The sequence below is a fragment of the Giraffa tippelskirchi genome, chromosome 5 (genome assembly GCF_054371585.1).
Source record: "Giraffa tippelskirchi isolate mGirTip1 chromosome 5, T2T-mGirTip1v1.2.pri, whole genome shotgun sequence".
Classification (NCBI taxonomy): Eukaryota; Metazoa; Chordata; class Mammalia; order Artiodactyla; family Giraffidae; genus Giraffa; species Giraffa tippelskirchi.
This window is the reverse complement of record NC_137279.1, coordinates 102,944,278-102,966,103: the sequence shown is the minus strand read 5'-3', so window position 1 is coordinate 102,966,103 and position 21,826 is coordinate 102,944,278. Positions and strand designations below refer to the sequence as shown.

At 40.0% G+C, this 21,826-nt stretch overlaps 1 protein-coding gene and 1 long non-coding RNA gene across 2 annotated transcripts in view; one reads left to right on the top strand and one right to left on the bottom strand.

Annotated features, from left to right (window-relative positions):
* NOTCH2 (notch receptor 2) overlaps nucleotides 1-21,826 on the bottom strand; it is a 176,475-nt gene that overhangs the window by 78,668 nt on the left and 75,981 nt on the right. The window contains exons 3-5 of the mRNA XM_081486126.1: nucleotides 18,515-18,774; nucleotides 14,475-14,810; nucleotides 2,612-2,734 (exon numbers count right to left, since the gene is read on the bottom strand). Coding sequence (XP_081342252.1) covers nucleotides 2,612-2,734; nucleotides 14,475-14,810; nucleotides 18,515-18,774 — 719 coding nt within the window. The remainder of the gene's footprint in view (nucleotides 1-2,611; nucleotides 2,735-14,474; nucleotides 14,811-18,514; nucleotides 18,775-21,826) is intronic.
* LOC145504809 (uncharacterized) lies at nucleotides 990-9,574 on the top strand. Its single transcript, XR_014052525.1, has 4 exons — nucleotides 990-1,061; nucleotides 1,177-1,256; nucleotides 8,410-8,493; nucleotides 9,093-9,574. It is a non-coding gene; the product is annotated as an uncharacterized LOC145504809 (long non-coding RNA).

Below are 21,826 nucleotides of genomic sequence, written 5' to 3'. Positions count from 1 at the left end.
AAACCACTGCAATGAAAAGCCCCTGCACTATAACTAGAGAGTAGACCCCGCTCGTCGCAACTAGAGAAAAGCCCATGCAGCAACAAAGACCCAGCACAGGCAAAAGTGAATAAATAAATAAATATTAAAAAAAGAAATGGTTGAACGAAGACATAAGATGTGGTACAAACAAAAAAACAAGGTTGTCACTGGAAATCAAAGATTGGCATCAGTGAAAAGAGGAAGGAAACTGGTGGGAAACCAAAGACTAAGGGTACCTTATATGACAGCAGGTCAAAAGAAATAAATACTGACACACTGAACATATTTATCATTTCTGCCATCCCCTCTAGAAAAACAATACAAAAATACATGAAACAAGAAACATCTTTTAAGGACTTTCGTAGGGGAAAAAGGTATCTATTAAACAACCTGGGGGAAGACATTTTGGTAAAATATAATTTCACTGGGAAACCTTTCCCCAAGATTGAGCTTTCCCAATTAATATCAAAGCAGGAAATCAAAGGATATTTGTGGTATCAAAGAAAAGTCAACAATGAAATCACAATTATCATTTAATCTTCATTGGCATCAGGAGCCTTGGTACCACACAGAGCCACTCTCTCCCACAGGGCAAGGGAGAGACTTAGAATGAGGTCAGGTTCCTAATGTGTATCTCATCCTGCCTAATACTTCTGGGAGGATCATTAAAAAGAGAAAAATTAAATATCTCCAATTACTATTTGTCACATAATTAACTTTATGGTAATCTTTTCTATTTATTTTTAATTAATTTTTATTGGAGTATAGTATATTAGTTTCTGCCCTACAGCAAAGTGAATCAGGTATATATATATATATAATCCCCTCTCTTTTGGATTTCCCTCCCATTAGGTCATCACAGAGTACTCTTTTTAAGTTGAAAAAAAAAATGGCCTGTGAAGAAAAAAAATCACCACAGAAATGGCAAAATCTGAAGAGAAGAGAGAATATGACAGCAAGACCAGTGCGTTGGGAGTGAAGTCCTAGGATCAAGATATCAAGAAGAAATTCTAGGGGAAGTCCAACTTCAGGGAAACCCAGTGGGAAAGTATTTTTTTAAACAGACAGTTTGGGGATTAAAAGCTGAAAAGCGTGCCCTTCCAGGAAATCATGTTACTGAAGTTCTAAACCCTTTTAATCTTTTTCTATTCATAGGCTACAGCTCTAAAGAGTACTCTGAATAATTAGCTGCTGAAGATGAGGGAAGGAAATTTGGAGATGCTGAAGAATATCAGGTAGTAACAACAGCAATACAAGATCAGGACTAAAGGCTAGGCACAATCCTTCGCTGGTACTATAGCTTCTTCCTAATAACATTAGCTTGTTCTTGGGTTTCCATATTAAATCAAACAACTTCTCTCCAAAAGGCCCAGTTCTTAATTGCTTAATCAGTTCTTACTTGTCTCCATTTTCAGTTAGATAAATAGATACAAACAGAAATTGGAACTAAACGTCTATACAGACTCAATTTCAAAAATAAGAAGAAAAGAAGACAACATTATAAACTTCCAAATGGTTGTAAATTTAAGCAAGTCTACTCTTCTAATGTCAGAGGCAGAAGAATCTATGTGCAAAAAAGGATACAAAAAAAGGAAAATACAGAAATGTAGACAGGTGTCATAAAAGTAATGTCTTCAAGAGGACCTGCCCAACCCTCTGCATAATTACGTCATAACAATAAGATAAGATAGATTTCTGTGTACAGACAATAAGCTCTGAACTCTCCCAGTCTGTACAACTTATTTTCGGAGTTTTTTAGCTTGATGACAGAAGAGCAGAAGGAAGAATATTCTAATAATCTTTTCATATAATTTAGAACATTCATTGATACTACACTGAAACTTGACAAGTTGTAGTTTCTTTTCCTTTTCCAGACTTATTGAGCTATATTTAACATAAACATATGTGTAAGTTCAAGCAGTATAGACGTGATGATTTGATATACATATTTAGTATGAAATGATTACCAAATTAAGATTAGTTAACACATCTATTATCTCACACAGTTAACATTTTTTGTTTGTATATGGTAAGAATATTTATATTTTTGCATTTAACTATGTTCTTTTCCTCTCAAATATTTAGTAAGCATCTAATATGTTCCAGGCAATGTGTTGCTTTGCCAGATAATAACTTCAGAGTCTTTCAGTAATGCTCTTTCTCCTATTTTCTACAGTAGGGTCCCCAACCTCCGAGATCTAATGCCTGAAAATCTGAGGTGGAGCTGATGTAATAATAACAGAAATAAAGTGCACAATAAATGTAATATGCTTGAATCACCCCCAAACCACCCTTCTCCCACCCCTGGTTCATGGAAAAAACTTCCACCAGAGATCTTCCAGTCTCTGGTGCCAGAAAGGTTGGGGACAGCTGTCCTACAGCACTTAGCGTGGTACTGAGTTCAGAACATCTGCCCAATAAATGTCCGTGAGAATATCTCTTTAAGTGAACATGGGGGGACGTATGGGGTTAGCACTATACCCAATGACATAGCACAGACAGTCTTGCAAAAGGGGCCCACTTCAGTAACAACCTGCCTCTGCTTACTGACCCATGCCCCATTCTGACTGATTGGTCACACCATACATACCTGTCCACTGAGGGGGACAGCGGCAGTTGTATGTATTGACCCCATCCACACATACCCCTCCGTTCTGACACTTGTGGTTAGGACAGTCATCTATATTCCGCTCACAGGTGACTCCTTCAAAACCTAGTAAGAGAAGGATTAAAGGAAATGATAAATTCTCAGAGATGATGTGATCTGCTCTTCTCCACAGGACATGGTCATCAGAACAGACTGACTTCATTACTACAGTTCAACAGACAGCAGATGGTCAACCCAAGACTCACCATATAAAAATCCCCCAATCTTCTGTCTTTTCTTGCCTCAGGCATAGACAGTTAAAACGACTCATTATGCCAATGACATGCCTTCATAGTTACCTCACAAGTATTTCAAAGTGTTTTCATGAAATAAAATCCCAGTGAAGATAAATGTCTACTCAGGACAGCTGGTTCTAAAAAAAAAGGGTATTAGATTTTCCCCAGCTCCATGCTAGATTAATGGGAAGAACAAATAAAACATTACCTAATTAAATTTAAATTCCTTTTTGTTTTTTTCTTGGGAAAATCATGGGGGAGAATAGGGAGACATAAAAAAATTACTGAACTGAAAGTCTGAAGATAAGGGTCAAGTTCTAACCTCACTGCTTATAAGCCATTTAATACTTGGTAAATTACAAGCTCTAAAGTAGCTTCCTCATCTGTAAAATAAGTCTGGCTGCACCTGCCCAGCCTGTCTTTCGAGGCTGTTATAAGTGCCACATCGTAAGTACAACACAATATAAATATAAAAAGCTATCTGAATATGGGGTGGCATTATTACTAACTAAACTTGCCAACTCTTCAAATTGTTCATCCTCCCTTGCACACTTATAGCACTGCTTCCTTCCTCTTGATTTTTCCCTTTTATGAAAAATAAAACTAGCACATCAAACTTCACCCTAATTCCCCATAGTATGTTCCCCTATATAATTTATACATTAGGCTTTTTTCTTTCTCTTTCCTTGCTACCAAATCTCTTTACTATGAAAATGGAAGACTATCAGCTTTAAAACAAGAGAGGAAGTTTACTGAACGTTCCCTTATTTGAAATACATATGACTAACTATTTGGCCTCTTCAAAATGTCCCTTAAGTTTCTCTCTTTTACTCAAACACATATTTGGGTCTTATATTGGCACTGGTATAGTTGAGTAAAAGAAAGAGTTCCTGCTTTCAGGACATTGCAGTCTGGTGAGTGGGCAGACATCAGTCACGCCTTGCTTTCTTCATTCCTTAGCACAAACTACTGTGGTGTTCTACATCTGCTCTGTTACACTGGAACATAGCTGGTTTCTCTGAATACAGTAGCAGTCGTGTATATGAGTATGAACCAAGTAACCAAAAAAATTACCCAGAGACCAAAGGAAATTACTTTGTAGAAGATGGAGATAATTAAACGCTTGACTGAAGAGAATTCTATTTCTCCAGGTAGTTGGTAAGAAGTCTATGCAAGCAGAGGAGTCATTAAGTAAGCTTGAGAAAGACTACGAAAAAATTTATAGACTCAGATTTTTAAAAAATTAATCATATTACTCATATATCTTCTGGGCTTCCCAGGTGATGCTAGTGGTAAAGTACCCGCCTGCCAGTGCAGGAGACATAAGAGATGAAGGTTTGATCCCTGGGTTGGAAAGATCACCTGGAGAAGGAAATAGCAACCCATTCCAGTATTCCTGCCTGGAAAACCCCATGGCCAGAGAAGCCTGCTTGGGTTACAGTCAACAGGGTCACAAAGAGTCGGACACGAATGAAGTGACTTAGCATGCACTCATATATCTGTTTAATCATATGACAGTCTTACAAATGGATTGAGTCAGTAAATGCTGAACTGCTTAAGCCCACCCAAAATTATGATAAAGTGAGAGCAAATCGATAGATCCACAAAGTACAGTCCCTGAAACACAACTGAAGTTTCTGTTTCTAGTCTAGTGCTCGTAAATGAAAACATTCTTTGGAAAAGTTAGATACTTTCAGAATGTAGGAGAGAAATAACGGGTCCTGGCCCACCACTGTTAGAACCTGTGTGGTTTGGTGGTGTCCTAGAACTGATACTGGCCATCCCCCCCAACTTGATTTCCCTGGTGACTAAGACTAAATATGGTTGACTAAGATGTCAAGGAGGTGATGAAGCCTTTGTAGCCAAACTATAAGGAACTGAAACTGTGAACTTGAATTTATTAGCCAGTGTTACAACAGAAATGGTATGGACCTAACAGAAGCAGAAGATATTAAGAAGAGGTGGCAAGAATACACAGAAGAACTGTACAAAAAAGATCTTCACGACACAGATAATCATGATGGTGTGATCACTCACCTAGAGCCAGACATCTTGGAATGTGAAGTCAAGTGGGCCTTAGAAAGCATCACTACGAACAAAGCTAGTGGAGGTGATGGAATTCCAGTTGAGCTATTTCAAATCCTCAAAGGTGATGCTGTGAAAGTGCTGCACTTGATATGCCAGCAAATTTGGAAAACTCAGCAGTGGCCACAGGGCTGGAAGAGGTCAGTCTTCGTTCCAATCCCAAAGAAAGGCAATGCCAAAGAATGCTCAAACTACCGCACAATTGCACTCATCTCACATGCTAGTAAAGAAATGCTCAAAATTCTCCAAGCCAGGCTTCAGCAATATGTGAACCGTGAACTTCCAGATGTTCAAGCTGGTTTTAGAAAAGGCAGAGGAACCAGAGATCAAATTGCCAATATCTGCTGGATCATCGAAAAAGCAAGAGAGTTCCAGAAAAACATCTATTTCTGCTTTATTGACTATGCCAAAGCCTTTGACTGTGTGGATCACAATAAACTGTGGAAAATTCTGAAAGAGATGGGAATACCAGACCATCTGACCTGTCTCTTGAGAAACCTGTATGCAGGTCAGGAAGCAACAGTCAGAACTGGACATGGAACAACAGACTGGTTCCAAATAGGAAAAGGAGTACGTCAAGGCTGTATATTGTCACCCTGCTTATTTAACTTATATGCAGAGTACATCATGAGAAACGTTGGGCTGGAAGAAACACAAGCTGGAATCAAGATTGCCGGGAGAAATATCAATAACCTCAGATATGCAGATGACACCACCCTTATGGCAGAAAGTGAAGAGCCTCTTGATGAAGGTGAAAGAGGAGAGTGAAAAAGTTGGCTTAAAGCTCAACGTTCAGAAAACTAAGATCATGGCATCTGGTCCCATCACTCCATGGGAAATAGATGGGGAAACAGTGGAAACAGTGTCAGACTTTACTTTTTTGGGCTCCAGAAACACTGCTGATGGTGACTGCAGCCATGAAATTAAAAGACGCTTACTACTTGGAAGGAAGGTTATGGCCAACCTAGATAGCATGTTTAAAAGCAGAGACATTACTTTGCCAACAAAAGTACGTCTAGTCAAGACTATGGTTTTTCCAGTGGTCATGTATGGATGTGAGAGTTGGACGGTGAAGAAAGCTGAGCGCCGCAGAATTGATGCTTTTGAACTGTGGTGTTGGAGAAGACTCTTGAGAGTCCCTTGGACTGCAAGGAGATCCAATCAATCCATCCTAAAAGAGATCAATCCTGGGTGTTCATTGGAAGGTCTGATGTTGAAGCTGAAGCTCCAATACTTTGGCCACCTCATGCGAAGGGTTGACTCATTGGAAAAGACCCTAATGCTGGGTAGGATTGGGGGCGGGAGGAGAAGGGGACGACAGAGGATGAGATGGTTGGATGGCATCACCGACTCGATGAACATGGGTTTGGGTAGACTCCGGGAGTTGGTGATGGACAGAGAGGCCTGGCGTGCTGCAATTCATGGGGTCGCAGAGAGTCGGACACGACTGAGCGACTGAACTGTGAACTGTTACAACAGAATTCACTGCTGCTGCTGCTGCTAAGTCGCTTCAGTCATGTCCAGTTCTGTGCAACCCCATAGACGGCAGCCCATCAGGCTCTGCCATCCCTGGGATTCTCCAGGCAAGAACGCTGGAGTGGGTTGCCATTTCCTTCTCCAATGCATGAAAGTGAAAAGTGAAAGTGAAGTCGCTCAGTTGTGTCCGACTCCTAGTGACCCCATGGACTGCAGCCTACCAGGCTCCTCTGTCCATGGGATTCTCCAAGTAAGAGTACTGGAGTGGGGTGCCATTGCCTAACCACAGACAAATTAAGACAGCAGAAACAGTTCAACATAACCATAACATATAAGAAATAAAATGTTTTCTTTTCATGACTATTTTTGAGAATGGTTATTATTTGAGAATGTAGTTATTTAGGCAGAAAGGCAAATAGGTGAAAGAGTTAATTCATGGTTGAAGCATGGCCTCTGGGGTTAAACTGCCTAGATTCAATTCTCACACTTTCCATGCAGTAGCTGAGTGAACATGGGCAAGATATTATATATGGTTAATACTTAAACTTTCTTTCCTCTCTGGACTAATTAAAAGGACATACCTGAAAGGTTGTTTTAACGATTAAATGAGTTAGAAAAAAACAATTTAATAAATTGTGCTGGAGCAACTGAATATCTAGATGCAAAAGAATAAAGTTGGATTCCTTCCTCATCCCATAAACAAAAATGAACTCAAAAATGTATGAGTTAAAATTATAAGATTCTTAGGATTAAATATAGGGGGAAATCTTTGAGACTTGGGCTAGATACAGATGTCTTACACATGACCAAAAGCACAAGTCACAAAAGAAAAAACTGACAGTTTGGAATTCATCAAAATTAAAATCACTTGGGTTTCAAAGGACACCAATCAAGAAAGTAAAAAGACAGTCCACAGAAAGGGAAAAAATATTTGCAAATCATATATCTAGGAGATACAAAGAATTCTTACAACAAAATTAAAGTACAATATCCATAATATAATAATACAAACAACCCAGTTATAAAATGGGTAGAGGAGCTAAATAGACATTTCTCCAAAGAAGATATACAAAAGGCCAATAAGCACATGAACTGATGCTCAGCGTCAGCCATCAGGAAAATGCAAATCATGACCACAATAAGCTATCACTTCACACCCACTAGAATGGCTACAATTTAAAAGACAGATAGCAAAAAGTGCTGGTGAGGTAATGGAGAAATTGGGAATCCTCATACACTGCTGGTTGGAATATATTAATAAAATAGTGCAGCCACTATGGGATATAGTCTGGCAGTTCTGAAAAGATTAAATAGGGTTACCATACCACCCAGCAATTCCTCTCATAAGTAAAACCAAAAAGAAATGAAAATATATGCCCATTCAAAAACTTGTACAAGAATGTTCAGAGCAACATTATTCTTAATTGTCAAAAAAAAAGCAGAAGCAGCCCAAATGTCTATTTCGTGATGAATGGATAAATACAAAGTGGTAAATCCATATAATGGAATATAATTCATACACAAGAAGCATACTATGTGTTCCCATTTATATGAAATGTCCAGAATAGACAGCTCTATAGAGAGAGTAGATGAGTAATTGCCTACTACTGGGAGGGAGTAGGTGCGGGGGGGGGGGCGAGGGGAGGGGGGGTTAGGGAGTGACTGCTAACGGGAACAAAGTTTCTTTTGAAGTCATATAAAAATGAGCTAAAATTTATTGTGGTAATGGTCACACATATCTGTAAATATACTCAAAACCATTGAATAGTGTGTTTTAAAGAAAATTACATGGTATATAAATTGTATCTCAATAAAACTGTTATATTAGAAGGAAAAGCACTTAAAACAATGCCTGATGCACTGTGTTTTAGCTAATACTATTACATATCAGTGGGATCAAAACATCTCTTAGAGATTATCTACTCTAATCCTTTTATGTTACAGATGAAGAAGGGCCACCTGGCTGACTTACTCTACATGGCTAGGAGGCAGGAGTCAGTCCTAAACCAGAAACTTTACCTAGATTCGGTCAGTATGGTCTCTGGGACCCCAGAGTTCTCTTCCAAAAATCTGAAAAACTGACCTTAGGTCAAAAGTTCCCATGTCTGAGAAAACTCTAGCCAAATCAGTTCTCCTTTAAAATTAAGACAGGATTTAAGCTTTAAAAATACAGATACAGGGCTCTTTTTCGAAATAACTAGCAAATTCTTATAAAAAGTCTACCCAAGGTAGAGGGTTAAGGGGGTGAAGAGGACGGATATGGCTTAAGTGAATAAGTTACAGTGCAATCACTTCTTTAAAATGTTTTAAGGTTTTAAGGGAAAGGGAAGCAGACAAGTCTCCAGACCTGTGGGTGGGATGGGTGTAGCCGACTTATGGAAAGGCTCACATGACTGTACTAAAAGGAGTTCGCTGCTCGAAGCCAACTCACATCCTTAAAAGGCCAAAAAGAGAGAAATTAAACTCAGAAGGAACATTTTTAAGACTGTGCTGTTATAAAACCATGGGCCACGTAACTGATAAATGATGACAGGGAGGGTGGGGAGCAGAAAAGTGTCGTTTGAACTTGTCATCCCACACAGATACCAGCATCTCTCAAGAGAGCTTCCATATCTTTTCATTTCAAGTCCCTAGAAGGTGTGACAGTGGAAAGACTTGGTGCAGAGGCTCAAAGAGGAGAGCAGAAAGGGGAAGCTGAGATGACACAACTGGGATTCTCCTAGGCCAGGCTGAAGGTCCTCAGGAAGAGCTTCCGTGCACAGGGATAAGAGAGTGAAGAAAACCCAGGGATACCTGGAACTGGACAAAGGCACCAAAGGTAAACAGCTACAGGCTACCTTCTCTCCCTGCCCTCTGGAAAGAAGCCTGTTAAAAGAGCAAATTGGTCCCAATTCCATCCCACTGGTTTCCTTGGCACACTTTATCCATCCTCTGATGGGCCCCAGTGAGCTCACTGACCCCATGGCTGGCCCATGAATGTTAGCCCCACCACCCACCCAGGCTGCTGTTCCTACCCGCCTCCCTCTGTATCTCCCAAATGAGCTCTACTTTCCTTTTTAACTTTACCTGCCAAGAAGTCAGAGAAATCAGTAAAGGGATTCAAAAGAAATAACTTCAGAACATTTTTTTTAATTACAGAATATAGGAATGCTCTTCTCTATCACATCCAATTCATTCATTTGTCAAATATTTACTGAGTCTCAATTTGTGCCAGGCACAACGTTGGATACTGGGGGCGGGAGGGCAGGCAGTTGAGAGTGTCTATTGGAAAGGATGAACAGGCAGTTTAATAAGTGTTGTGCTAGAGGTACACAGGTTGTGAAAGATCTTAGAGAGTCTCTAGTCCCCCCAGAGGTGGGGAATACAGAAGGCATTTCAGTGAAATAGATGCCTTTGGCACATCACAAGGAATAAATTCTATACAAAAAGGCAGGGTGGGAGGGGGAGGTAAGTGATAGAAAGCTGAGGAGATAGCAGGGGCAAAACTGTCAAGCATGGGAGGATAGGAAAAACTTGAAGGAACATCAAGAAAAACTGGACTCAGGGCCCAAACTAAGGGGGCTAAAAGAATGCGCCCTGCAAAATGGTACAATAATTTCTGCATCTGCTCCAGAGAAATCTGCCAGAATATGATTAGTATAATACCCCAGAGAACATCACATGCCTTGTTCATATGAGAATGCAAGAGGGAATTATTTCTAAGAGTTTTTAAGCTCAGCAACTGCAGAGCAGACACAAAAGCCACAGAATGTGGCTAAGCTTTATTTTAATGATATAGGGATATTACATATAATCAAGCCTGTAAAGTATAGGGGTGATTTACAAAGGATAAACCTTCTTTGTTTGGAAAGAACAGATTGGGCAGCTTTTTATGAAGTTTAAAAATCATAAAGGAATAAGGAGGTACAGGAGAGAAAGAAAAAGGGAAAGTTCATCAGGGATTGTCCAGTCCAACTGTGAACTCACAGGCAAAGCCAGGAGATGCAAACAGTACACTGCTACTTCTTAATATATCCACAGACATACAAACAGCTTAACTCATAAACCCCAAAATATTGGGAGTCATTGATTCAAGAATGTATCTTCTATTTTGTTCTTTAGCTAAAATTATTCTAGCTGAGTACTCTTCCTTACAGTTTCTGCTAAAAACTTTACCTACTGGTAGTTTATGAAGGATCTGGATTATTAACAGTTGCTGAACCAAGCAGAAGATGAAATACAGTTCCTTGGTCTCATTCTATCAGCTCCCTCTTGAACATATTCCTTTTTTCTTCCCTCTACTGAGAAACATTTCTTTCTTTATTACTCAGGATGAGTCATATTTACAGTTTTAATTTCCCCCATCAATCTTAAAATAATACTAAAATCATCTCAGTAACTATAGTGCTCTTTGCAGGAAAAGAACTATATCATAACCATTCAAATATAAGCACTAACTTATGTGGAGTTCACTGAGTTTTAGAGTTGAAAAGAATTCCAATTCTTTTTACTCAGTACTAGTGTAAACCAGTACAGAAGGAGAAGCTACACTAAGTCTAGCAGGTATGTTACCAGGAAGAAAATAAGAAAACCAAAGTTATGCCCTCAGTACTACCGTACTATACTAAACTCAGCCTGTAAAGTCAGTAGGTGTGTGCCTGTTATATACCTGTCACAGTTTCCAGGTGCTTGGGATACATCACCAAACAAAAACAGAGATCCTAGCTTTCACTCTGGAGAGGAGAAGAGGCAGAAGAATTTGGAAAGACAGACAATAAACAATAGACATAATGAGGTAAATTATATAGTGAAAATTATACAGTAAGATGATGACAAGTGTTACCAAAAAAGAAAAGAAAAGAAAAGGTAGACCAAGGCCAGAGATGAAGGGGGAAGGGCGAGGTTACAATCTGAAATAGGGTGATCAGGGCAGGCCTCAGTTAAAACTGCCAAGATTTGAAATGTGGTGGGAAGCAGCCATCTGAGAATTGCAGAACCTGGACAAAAGTGACTTTACCTGTCACTGGCTTGGTTTCCCCATCTTTAGAACAGAAATAATGATTCTCTTCAAATAAGGATGCTGTTTACATTGAGATAGTGATTGCTATTTTAAGTAACATTTTAGTCTCTTGACTAGTGTTGGGGGCAATGCAGGAGGGACAGGAGAATGGTATTGCATTATAAAAAGGACTCTGTAAAAGAAAATCATCTCCAGACATTATTTCCCTATGTGGAAATAAAGTTAATACTTTGCAAACTCCACCTGGGACATAAAACAATGAGCATAAAATCTTACACATTGTATAAATATATATTTATTCACAGTGTTATTGCATCATCTATTGTTTTTAATTCTTTTTTAATTTCCTTCTATATTGTCCAAGCAGACATCATCTGTTTCAGATCATGGGACCTTGAAAGGCAGCAACTAGCCTACTTCACTATTTTTGGATATCTGCATGATGCCCATACACAGCCTGTGGGCATGTGCTCAGTCACTCAGTCATGTCCGACTCTTTGCACCCCCCCACCCCATGGACTGTAGCCCACTAGGCTCCTCTGTCCATGGAATTTTCCAGGCAAGAATGCTGGAGCAGGTTGCCATTTCCTACTCCAAGGGATCAAACCCGCATCTCTTGTGTCTTCTTCATCGGCAGGCAAATTCTGTACTACTGTGCTACCTGGGAAGCCCATACACAGGCTGGTATGTAACAAATACTATCGATCATAATTAGAAGTATCTCCTTTTTATTTTAACATGAACCTACTTTTTTTAACCCATACATCCCTAAACATTTAACAAAAGGTCTTAGACATTTCAAAGTACCTTCAGGGGCAGAGAAGCAGTTAACAGTTGGAAATAACCTGCCTGGATTTCAGGACTCAGCCTAACCACATGTCATCTGTACAACTTTGGGTAAATTGCTTCACATCTCAAAACTTGAGTTGCTTCACCTGGGAAAACTTGAACAATAATACCTATCCCCAAGGATTTTGTGTAATAGAGCTAATGGCTGCAGAAGTACCTGGCACAGTGCCTGACTTATAAAAGGCATTAAATAAATGTTAGTTTGCTCTTTGCCAAATCTTCTGCTGCTAGCCTTGCACCCCCATCCCAATCTCAAATACACACACATACACACACTTCATCAGTATATTAAAGAAAAAAAAAAAATGTCTTGCTTTAAACTATAAGCGGAGTGTAAGAGACAGCCAAGACATCCTTACTCCATCCCACCAGCCCTGGCAGCCTCTAGCTGTGGAATCCCTGGTTATTTCCTTTCTCAAGGAGGAGATACTATTCTAGTTTGACAGATCTTTTCCTGAACACACTCTCAGAATTCCCTAAGGTTCTTATCGTGGCTAACGGATAACAATGCAGAGGCTATGGGAGTGAATAATCACTCTCTCCCAGCTAAAAACTTCCTTTATTGACTTCTCTAACTTCCCGTTAGTACTTTGCTGCCAAATCAACCTCCTGTTCTAGGCAACTATTAAAACTAATTTTCTTGAAACTAAAAGACACGTTTAGTGGTCAGCAATAAATTGCACTAACCTCAATTACTAGCCACTTAGGCTATTAGAATACCAGACTATTAGAATATTCACAAAATTAAATTGTTTACATTTCTGTTTCCTTCTTTCAACCCTTAAAATGCAAACAAAAGCAGGATTGAATAAAGATATCTTTTAGTTATTCCTTCTACAAGATAATGTGGATGACAGTAATATTAGGTAAATAAATATTTAGTGTCTAAACTGACAGCATTATCTATTCTTCACTGAAAGAGAAACCGAAAGCAAGGCAATTAAACAGCTTGTTTTCGTGGCTTATGGTTAAGTAGTATCTTTTTCTATAATGTGGCAGTGTCTTGTATTGTGTATTCCAAGTACACAGGATGGTGCCTAGAACATAGCTGCCAGCCAAAAAATTTTAACTGAATGAAATGAATAAATTACCATTTGCTTTTATCCTGAAGACTAACGTATGACCTTTAATCCCCAAAAGAGAAAACACACGATCCCATTACATGTGACCCATATCCACAACACCAGAATCTAAGATTCATACTCCAAAAGAGTGGCTAGAATAGTTTTTTGAGGCAATTCTGCTTACTCAGCACGTTATTCCCCCCTACGGGTTTTCCTTCTTTTGTTTTTGCACTAAGGATATTTGTATAAAAACAGAATCTTTGTTGCTTAGTGATTCATCTGCTCCAGCCACTTGTGCTCTGTTCTCAATCAAAATTCTCAGTTTTCGGCCTCTTCATCAGTTTTATAAGGAGTTTAGTGAACTGGCCAGCCTTGATCCTTTTTCCATCCTACAGAAAATGGGCCCCAAGCTCCCACACATTGCTCCTCTTTTGCTTCTGTCTTGGGTTATGTGTCATTGTGCCATACATAATCTATCAGCGCTCATCAAAAAGTGCTCACTCATTAACAGAGCACTACCACCACGCCAGCTGCAAAAGTCTCCAGCTTCAAGGCTGGGTAGGGTTACCCCAAAGTTAGAGAGGCTACACAGAGAGGTTTCTAAAGACCAGAATTTCAAGGAAAATTATAAAAGAGTAGGGAGGTACCATTATTCCATCAGAGGTAAAAGCATATAAGAAAGTTGATCATCTATTATTACTATCAATTCAGTTTAAAGCATTTTATTAATCACACATATAAATTTTTCAATGTCTAGCTCTCCTTGTGTTCCTTTCCATTCTATAGACTTATCAATCCTTTCCCAGAGCTCTGTTTCTCTTTTTTCTCACTGTTCCTCCAAAAAGGACAATAAACAATTTCCAAGTCACTCATCATCATAAACTCTGACATGTTAAATTACCCCCTGTTCAGTTTACGGACCACACTGGGCCCATAAAACTCCTCTCTCACCAGCAAACCACCCCACGCAACATTCTCACTTCCCCTTTTCCCTGCTGGGAAGGATACTTCCTCAAGGAACACTGAACCACACCCCATCCCCTTCCTTCCCGCTGGAGGTGCATCCCCCAACCCAGGACACTAGGGGGACTCCTTACCTGGAAGGCAGCTACACTCAAAGGTAAAGTCACCAGTCTGCCGGCAGGTGCCTCCGTTGACACAGGGGGAGGGCGCACAGGGCACGTAGGGACTGTCACAGTGTTGGCCTGTGAAGCCCTGGGGGCACTGGCACTGATAGGAACCCGGGAGGTTGAGGCAGGTGCCACCGTGCTGGCATTGTCCTGGAATGTCACACTCATTGACATCAGTCTCACATTTCTGCCCTGTGAAGCCTGCGAGGCATGTGCAGGAGAACTGGTTGGCCACAGTGGTACAGGTACTTCCATTTGCACAGGGGTGGGACAGGCAGGCATCAGTCCACTGGCACAGTTTACCTACAGGAAAGATAATAGAAGTAAGCACTGCCCACAGAAATGGGTGTCAACCCCATCCCACCCCACATCTCTTACCCAACAGGTGATGTAAGGAAGCCATTGCGTGGAGAATCCCTAAGCTCTCTGAATTGTACAGGAAGCCCATATCAGAGCCTCCCCAAGTTCATCTGACAGGAGCACTCTCCAGGGCCCTTAGCTGAGACACAAAGACTCAGTGGAGCACAGGAGTGACTGTAGGTGAATCACAGGAAGCCTACAAGAATCCCTGCAGCACAGAAGGGTCTGGATCCACCTAGTGTCTCACACCTCTTTGTTTCTGCCTAAGATACTCCTCTGTTTGGAAGGCTGTCTTCCTTGTTGTTCACCCAGTGGGCTCCACTGTCTTGACAATTCTACTCATAAGTCACCACTGCCATAAAGTCATCCTTACTGCTCCGCTCAGGTACCCAAACCCCCACCCCCTCTCTTTCCCTCACATACACACCCCTACACATGCAAACACATACCCCAAGTTTGCTGTTTTCTTTTATTATGTCACCTGTCACACTAGCAGGGCTCCAATCCCTAGAGTGGGCTCTCAAATCATGTCTTTTGAATGAAAATAAAGTGTACTGATATTTTCCACAATACACTGTGACTAAACAGACTTCTTAGATGATAAAAACAATATGACTTCTATTTCCCTTAAACACAACACATATGCACACGTATTCTGGGAAACATTTTGTTAATTGCGGTCTTGACAAAAATAGTGCAGGATGTGTTTGAAGAAGATGAAGAATCTCTGGCTTCTTAAACATGAAAAAAACTAGAAGCTGTCATAAGAATAAAGGTCTAGAAAGGTAATTCTTGTGGACTCTCTCAGGTAGCAAAGTGCTAGAAAGAATCCGGAAGACAGTATCCGATCTCAAGGAATCAAAACAGATTCTCTGAGGTAGAGAGAGAGAGGGAAAAAAAAAAATACTCCTATGCTACTAGTAAATTCGGTATTCACGTGACTTTCTATTTTCATGAGTTTGAGTTTTTTCAAAACTAAAGATCTGAGAATCTCCTGAATGTGTTAATACTCCAGTTGGTTGTCTAGGTAAACATCCAAATCTTTGACCCCACCTCCCCATAGAAAAGCAAGTAAGAGTCATGACAAATTCTCTAAAAGGGAGAGAGAGGTGACACATGAGTACACAAAAGTACTCTCTGTCTACCAGGAATATCAAATCAAAGGGAAAAGATGAAAAAAAAAAGTCTAGGTACAGCATGTATACCTCAGGGAAGACAGAATTAAAAACCTTAATTTTTCTCCCTATTTTCCTTCATTGTACTGAGAGTACTTACCTAAAGTGGAGAACAGATAAAAACGGTTACTTCTGCCAAAAGTGTATATCAGAGTATTTGCCTACAACTGAAACAAGAAGGTTGCTGACCTTGGTTTCCCATATACGTTTTGTACAAGCACTAACCTTCTGCCTCTGTTTTTTTCATCTATGAGTGAGGTGAGCTCATAAGGTCTGATGAGGTGGCATAGTGAGCTATCCTAAAACTAAAAGGGTGAGCTTGACCTGTGGTGGTTCCTAAACTGGTAGATGAAAGTGGCAGATGTATAAAGATGACTAGCACCCTAAGGACAACCAAGAAGAGATCTTTTTAATAGCAAGGAATCTGCTTTAATTTGAGGGTTATTTCAGAGTAACGTTTTAATTATGAAGAAGGTATCACTGCCATTTCCAAGAGTCAGGATTAAAATGTTTTAAGTGGATATGCCCTCCCTTGCCTTGTAGAGCAAAACAACTTGAAACTGACAATCAGGAAAAATTATTCTCTCACCACCAAATCTCTTCAGTGACTCACAGTATCAATGCTGTCATAGTCATGACGGAAATATAACTGTAACAACACCTTTTAACGAAAAACCAATAGAACAAGCATTCCAAACTGAATGATCCAGTCTAGTTTTCTGAGTGTGTTTTTCATTTTCTAATTAGATTTACAGAATTGTTGATATACTGGAGGACGAAACCGTGAATAGTTCTCCTTTTCACAACTAAGTTAATAAACACTTATGGTTCATTTTGAATAAAGCTCAGACCCACCTTTGAAGAACTCATAATACAGTCAAATGAGAGACATGTAAAAATTAATTACAATAAACTATGACACATAAAATAATAGAACACAGAGACTAACTGTGTAAGGGAATCGTGAGAGGGTCACTGAGAGTTTACAATAACATTAGGCAACCTCCAAATGTGGAAAAGGGCATTCCAGCAAAGGGGTATGCAATAGCACGGAGGCAACAGGAAGTATGACATTTTCAGGAAATGATGAGAACGCTGGCGTCACTAAAGCGAGATGCTTGTGGGAAGGTGAGGCTATAAAAAGACGCAAGGCCTAGACTGTGAAGGGCTGTGAAAGCCGAGTAAAAGAGTCTGCAGTTTACTCTGCAGGTGATGAAAAGCTACTAGGCATGGTAAGCAGGTGAGTTTGTGAGAGGATTTGCATGTATAATTACAGATGTGGCAGTGTGACAGGTAAACAAGATGGGGAGAAAGTAAAGGTGAGGAAACCAACTAGGAAACAACTGCAGGAGTCCAGGTGAGAAAGGACATGAATGTCAACTACAGAGCAGAAGAGGAAATGGAGGGAAGTAGACAGATGAGAAGTAACTCAGATTAAAATGCATGCCTGAGTCCAAGTGGGGTACAGATAAATGAGAGGGAGTTTCTAGCTTGGGGTATTTGGAAGGTACACTGGTGTCACTATCTATACCAACATGTTGAGTTTCAGGTACCTGTTGAATTTCCAAGGATAATATGCAATAGATAGTTAGAAACACGAGCCTGAATCTCAGTGTCAGTGTAAAGCAAAAAGGATGATCGTGAGAGTCATCAGCAGGAGATGAAGATGATGACAGCTGAAGAAACTTGAGATAGTGAGATTCCCTGGGGAAAGCTGTCATATGGCTCAAAAGAGGGCTCAAAGCAGAGTTTCAAAGAACACAAAAATTAAATGCATGAGGACAAGGACAAGGACAAGGCAATGGAGAAGCAAAAGAAACAATTGGTTTAGAAAACCAGAAAAGCCAGTGTCCTGAATGTCTGGGGAGAGAAGTTTTTAAGGAATAAGTTATCAATAACACTAACAACTTTTCTTCCAGTGACAGGGAAGTAATTATGATCCCCAGTCCTGATATATACACTTCAGGCAGTCAACCACTGCAGAGTATTTGACCCTTTTGCTTTCTCTTTCTCCCCTTTCAAAAGGAAGTTAATGATAGTTGACTAGAACATTCCAGTTCCTTCCCATAATGATAAACATGTACTATACCTGCTGCTGCTGCTGAGTCACTTCAGTCGTGTCCGACTCTGTGTGACCCCATAGACGGCAGCCCACCAGGCTCCCCCATCCCTGGGATTCTCCAGGCAAGAACACTGGAGTGGGTTGCCATTTCCTTCTCCAATGCATGAAAGTGAAAAGTGAAAGTGAAGTCTCTCAGTCGTGTCCGACTCCTAGCGACCCCATGGACTGCAGCCTACCAGGCTCTGCCGTCCATGGGATTTTCCAGGCAAGAGTACTGGAGTGGGGTGCCATTGCCTTCTCCATGTACTATAGAGGGGGACCATAAGGAACCAGATGATAGTATCTAAAAGACACTAAATGGAAGTACCTGCTGAGAATATGAAAGTATGGGCCTGAGTCCCACTTGTTACCTGTAAAACCGACTTGGCAGGTGCACTCATAGGTGTCCCGGCTAAGCACGTGGCAGGTGCCTCCATTCAGGCAGGGGTGAGACACAAAGCAGGGGTGAGTAGTAGAGTACTGGCAGTCCTCGCCTGTGAAGCCCAGGGCACATCGGCAGGTGGCTTTCCCCAACATAGCCTGGGCCACACACGTCCCACCATTCTGGCAACGATTCTTCTCACAGGGGTCTCGATGTTGACAATATTCTCCCAAGAAGCCCTCTGGACATCTATATGGAAAAGAGAGGAGTCCATGAAAACATTTGACTTCTTATAAGTCCACAGACTTACCAGATAATGCAATTCATTCAAGAAAATACTAGATTGTGAATTGAGAAACCTGAAGGCACAACCTATAAGACTGTCTCACTTTAGGAGAAGTGTTTAGAGTACTTAACCACATACTCTCATGTCTTTTTGATTATGATCCTTATTCAGAGGCAAAATACAACCATGGCTTTTTTCATGTAGGTGCAGGCTGGTACGCTGTAACAGCACTGTATTGTGCAGCATGGTGGAGATTTGTCTTCAAATTCAATAACTTTCTCCTTTTGACTAAGTCAATTGATAGAATTAAGACACACATGATAATGCATGGACTGATCCCCTTATCCTCTCAAATTTAAAATCTGTAAAATATCAGGTGGCTTCAATTAAGCACTGAGGAATAATAAGTTTTTCTTATTTCCACTGAGACATCAGTTGGCCCATATCTAGATTTCTGGATCATGTTCAAGGGGTTGAGACTGTGACAAAGGAAAAGGAGGTTCAGGAATGGGGAAGAATTCAAAGAGACTTTTCAGAAACTTAAATCTGCAAAGATATTAGTAGCAAGCAGCTTTCCTAACCAAAAAATCACAGCATAACATTAAAATAACATTAAAAATATGTAAGGTACCATACAAACACCAAAGTGAAGAAGCGAAAACAATTCAAGAACAACAGTCTACAACATTTCCCAAATATTATGTTGAGAAATCTTTTTACATGCCACCACTGATTCATAAGATGCACAACCATCCCAAAATGTGTGTAATATTTATAACAATTTTCTCCAAACACCATAAAAAAAGGCATAGAAAGTCGCTATTTTCATAATGAAGAGGTTGTTTAAACAGGATCTCTAAGAAGCATTTAAAAGGAACAAAAAGTCTTTGATTCTAACTATAAATTTTGCCATTTGGCTGTCGCCCCAGATACTTGGTTCAATTCAGCCTATTTCTCCATTTGACTTTTTGGAGGATAGAAAACTAACTACAAGGCTGTTCCACCATTACCTTGAAGATAATACATTTAAACCAAACTAAATTCTCCCCCTCAAAACCAGCTCCTACTGCATCCTCCAAAGCTCAGTCACTGTCTCTTGACTCTCCCAACCACCCAGACTTTAAGTCCTGGGGTTCTGTTTCATTCCTTCTTGTCTTTGCCAACCTGTCCACGATGTTTAGTAGCCACTGGTTAACCACATAAGGTCTTTAGAGGTCATAGTTTTGAGGAAAGAAGGAGGACCAGATATTTGGGGACTAAGACAGAATGGAAGAGGAAACAGAACTAGTAAGTAGCTTCAGTGGCAGTGATGGAGCTAGTCCCAGCCTCCTCATCTCTTCTCAGAGCTCTGTATAGTAAGCACAGCAGAATCAGGAGCAGGTAGAGCTCTGAACATCCTTGTGAACATGTAAAGCTAGAGAATCAGAGGCAGTGAGGAGAGGGCACAGCACTGAAACCAAAGACTGGCTGAAGTTTCCAATGAGGAGTATCCACCTCATATCGTCAGAAGGCCTATCTGGAGTCCTGGTGGTATGACCTTGAATAAATTACTTAACTTCACTATCAGCTCTTTTACATTTTAAATAGTTAATAAAGCTACCTCCATCATGAGGCTCATGTAAGAATTGAACAAAGTATGTGAAAAACTTTATAAATATTTTTTAAAGTTTTGCAAATGAAAAACTTTTTTCTCTCTTTGTACTTACTGAGGAAAATAGAATGCTTTATTCAAATCACAGCTTGATTCTATAATAGAATAGGTTGTTTTCTAATTATTTTTTAAGTAAAGCAGCAAAAATTGCCAATGTAGTATAGCTAAAATTAACCATATTATTAAAAGCATTTGCAACTTATTTGAGAAATCTGTTATGGATGGTGTTAAAACTGCAACACAATTCTCATGCACAGTAACAGTCTTCTGGGCATTAAGCTTGGCTGACAACTCCTGATTCTCCCATATGGGAATTATTTACCTTATAAATAATAACAAACTTTCAAGCCTGGGTGGGCTTTGCCCAAGCTTTGCTACCATCATCACCACCTCCCCAACACTATCATGTGGCATCTGCTCAGAGAACACAAATTTACTTAAATATTAGCTTCATAAACATAATGAAAGTGTAAGGTTCCCAGGAAAACAAAAATGAAGCAATATGGAAGATTCTAGAGTAAAGTGAAGTCGCTCAGTCATGAGCAACTCTTTGAAACCCCATGGACTGTAGCCTGCCAGGCTCCTCGGTCCATGGGATTTTCCAGGCAAGAATACTGGAGTGGGTTGCCATTTCCTCCTCCAGAGGATCTTCCTGACCCAGGGATTGAACCTGTGTCTCCCACATTGCAGGTAGACTCTTTACCATCTGAGCCACCAGGGAAGATTCTGGAGCCAAACAAAAGTATTCCCGAATTATCTGTTACTAAGGTTTAATCTACATTGTTGCTTCCTACCACTAAAAGAAAAATGTTTCAACTAAGATGTGTTTAAGAAACCAGTAAAAATAGAGGTGACAACTAGAGCTTGTGAGTCTACTTCGATCCATTGCTTGTTTTTTGTTTTTTTTTTATGGCCTGAGAGCTATAAATGATTTTTACACTTTTTAATGGTTGGGGGGAAAAATCAAAAGAAAATAATATTTTATGACATTTGAAAATTATGCAAAATTCAGAACTTGTCAAGTTCAGTGGTCTCAGGTACCTTAGATTTCTTCATAAGGAAATTCTTAAGAGGAGGCATTGCTGACCATACCTCCATCACTCTAATTGGTTTACATTTGGCTTCTATGACTCCCTCTGTACCTCAAAGCTTGGCAAATTCTTAATTTAGATTGTGGAATCCTCTTCTTCTTCCTCCCCATCAATTTATGGCCACTTGGAGTTTAAGTCTGGCTTGGACTGCTCTTTCCTCCCTTATGTACTTGTTATTTTGGTTTTTGTTCATTTAGTTTTAAGCAACTACCTTCATGTATCCAGCACCAGTTCCATATGTTCAGTTACTAAAAGTCATTTACTTACCCTAAC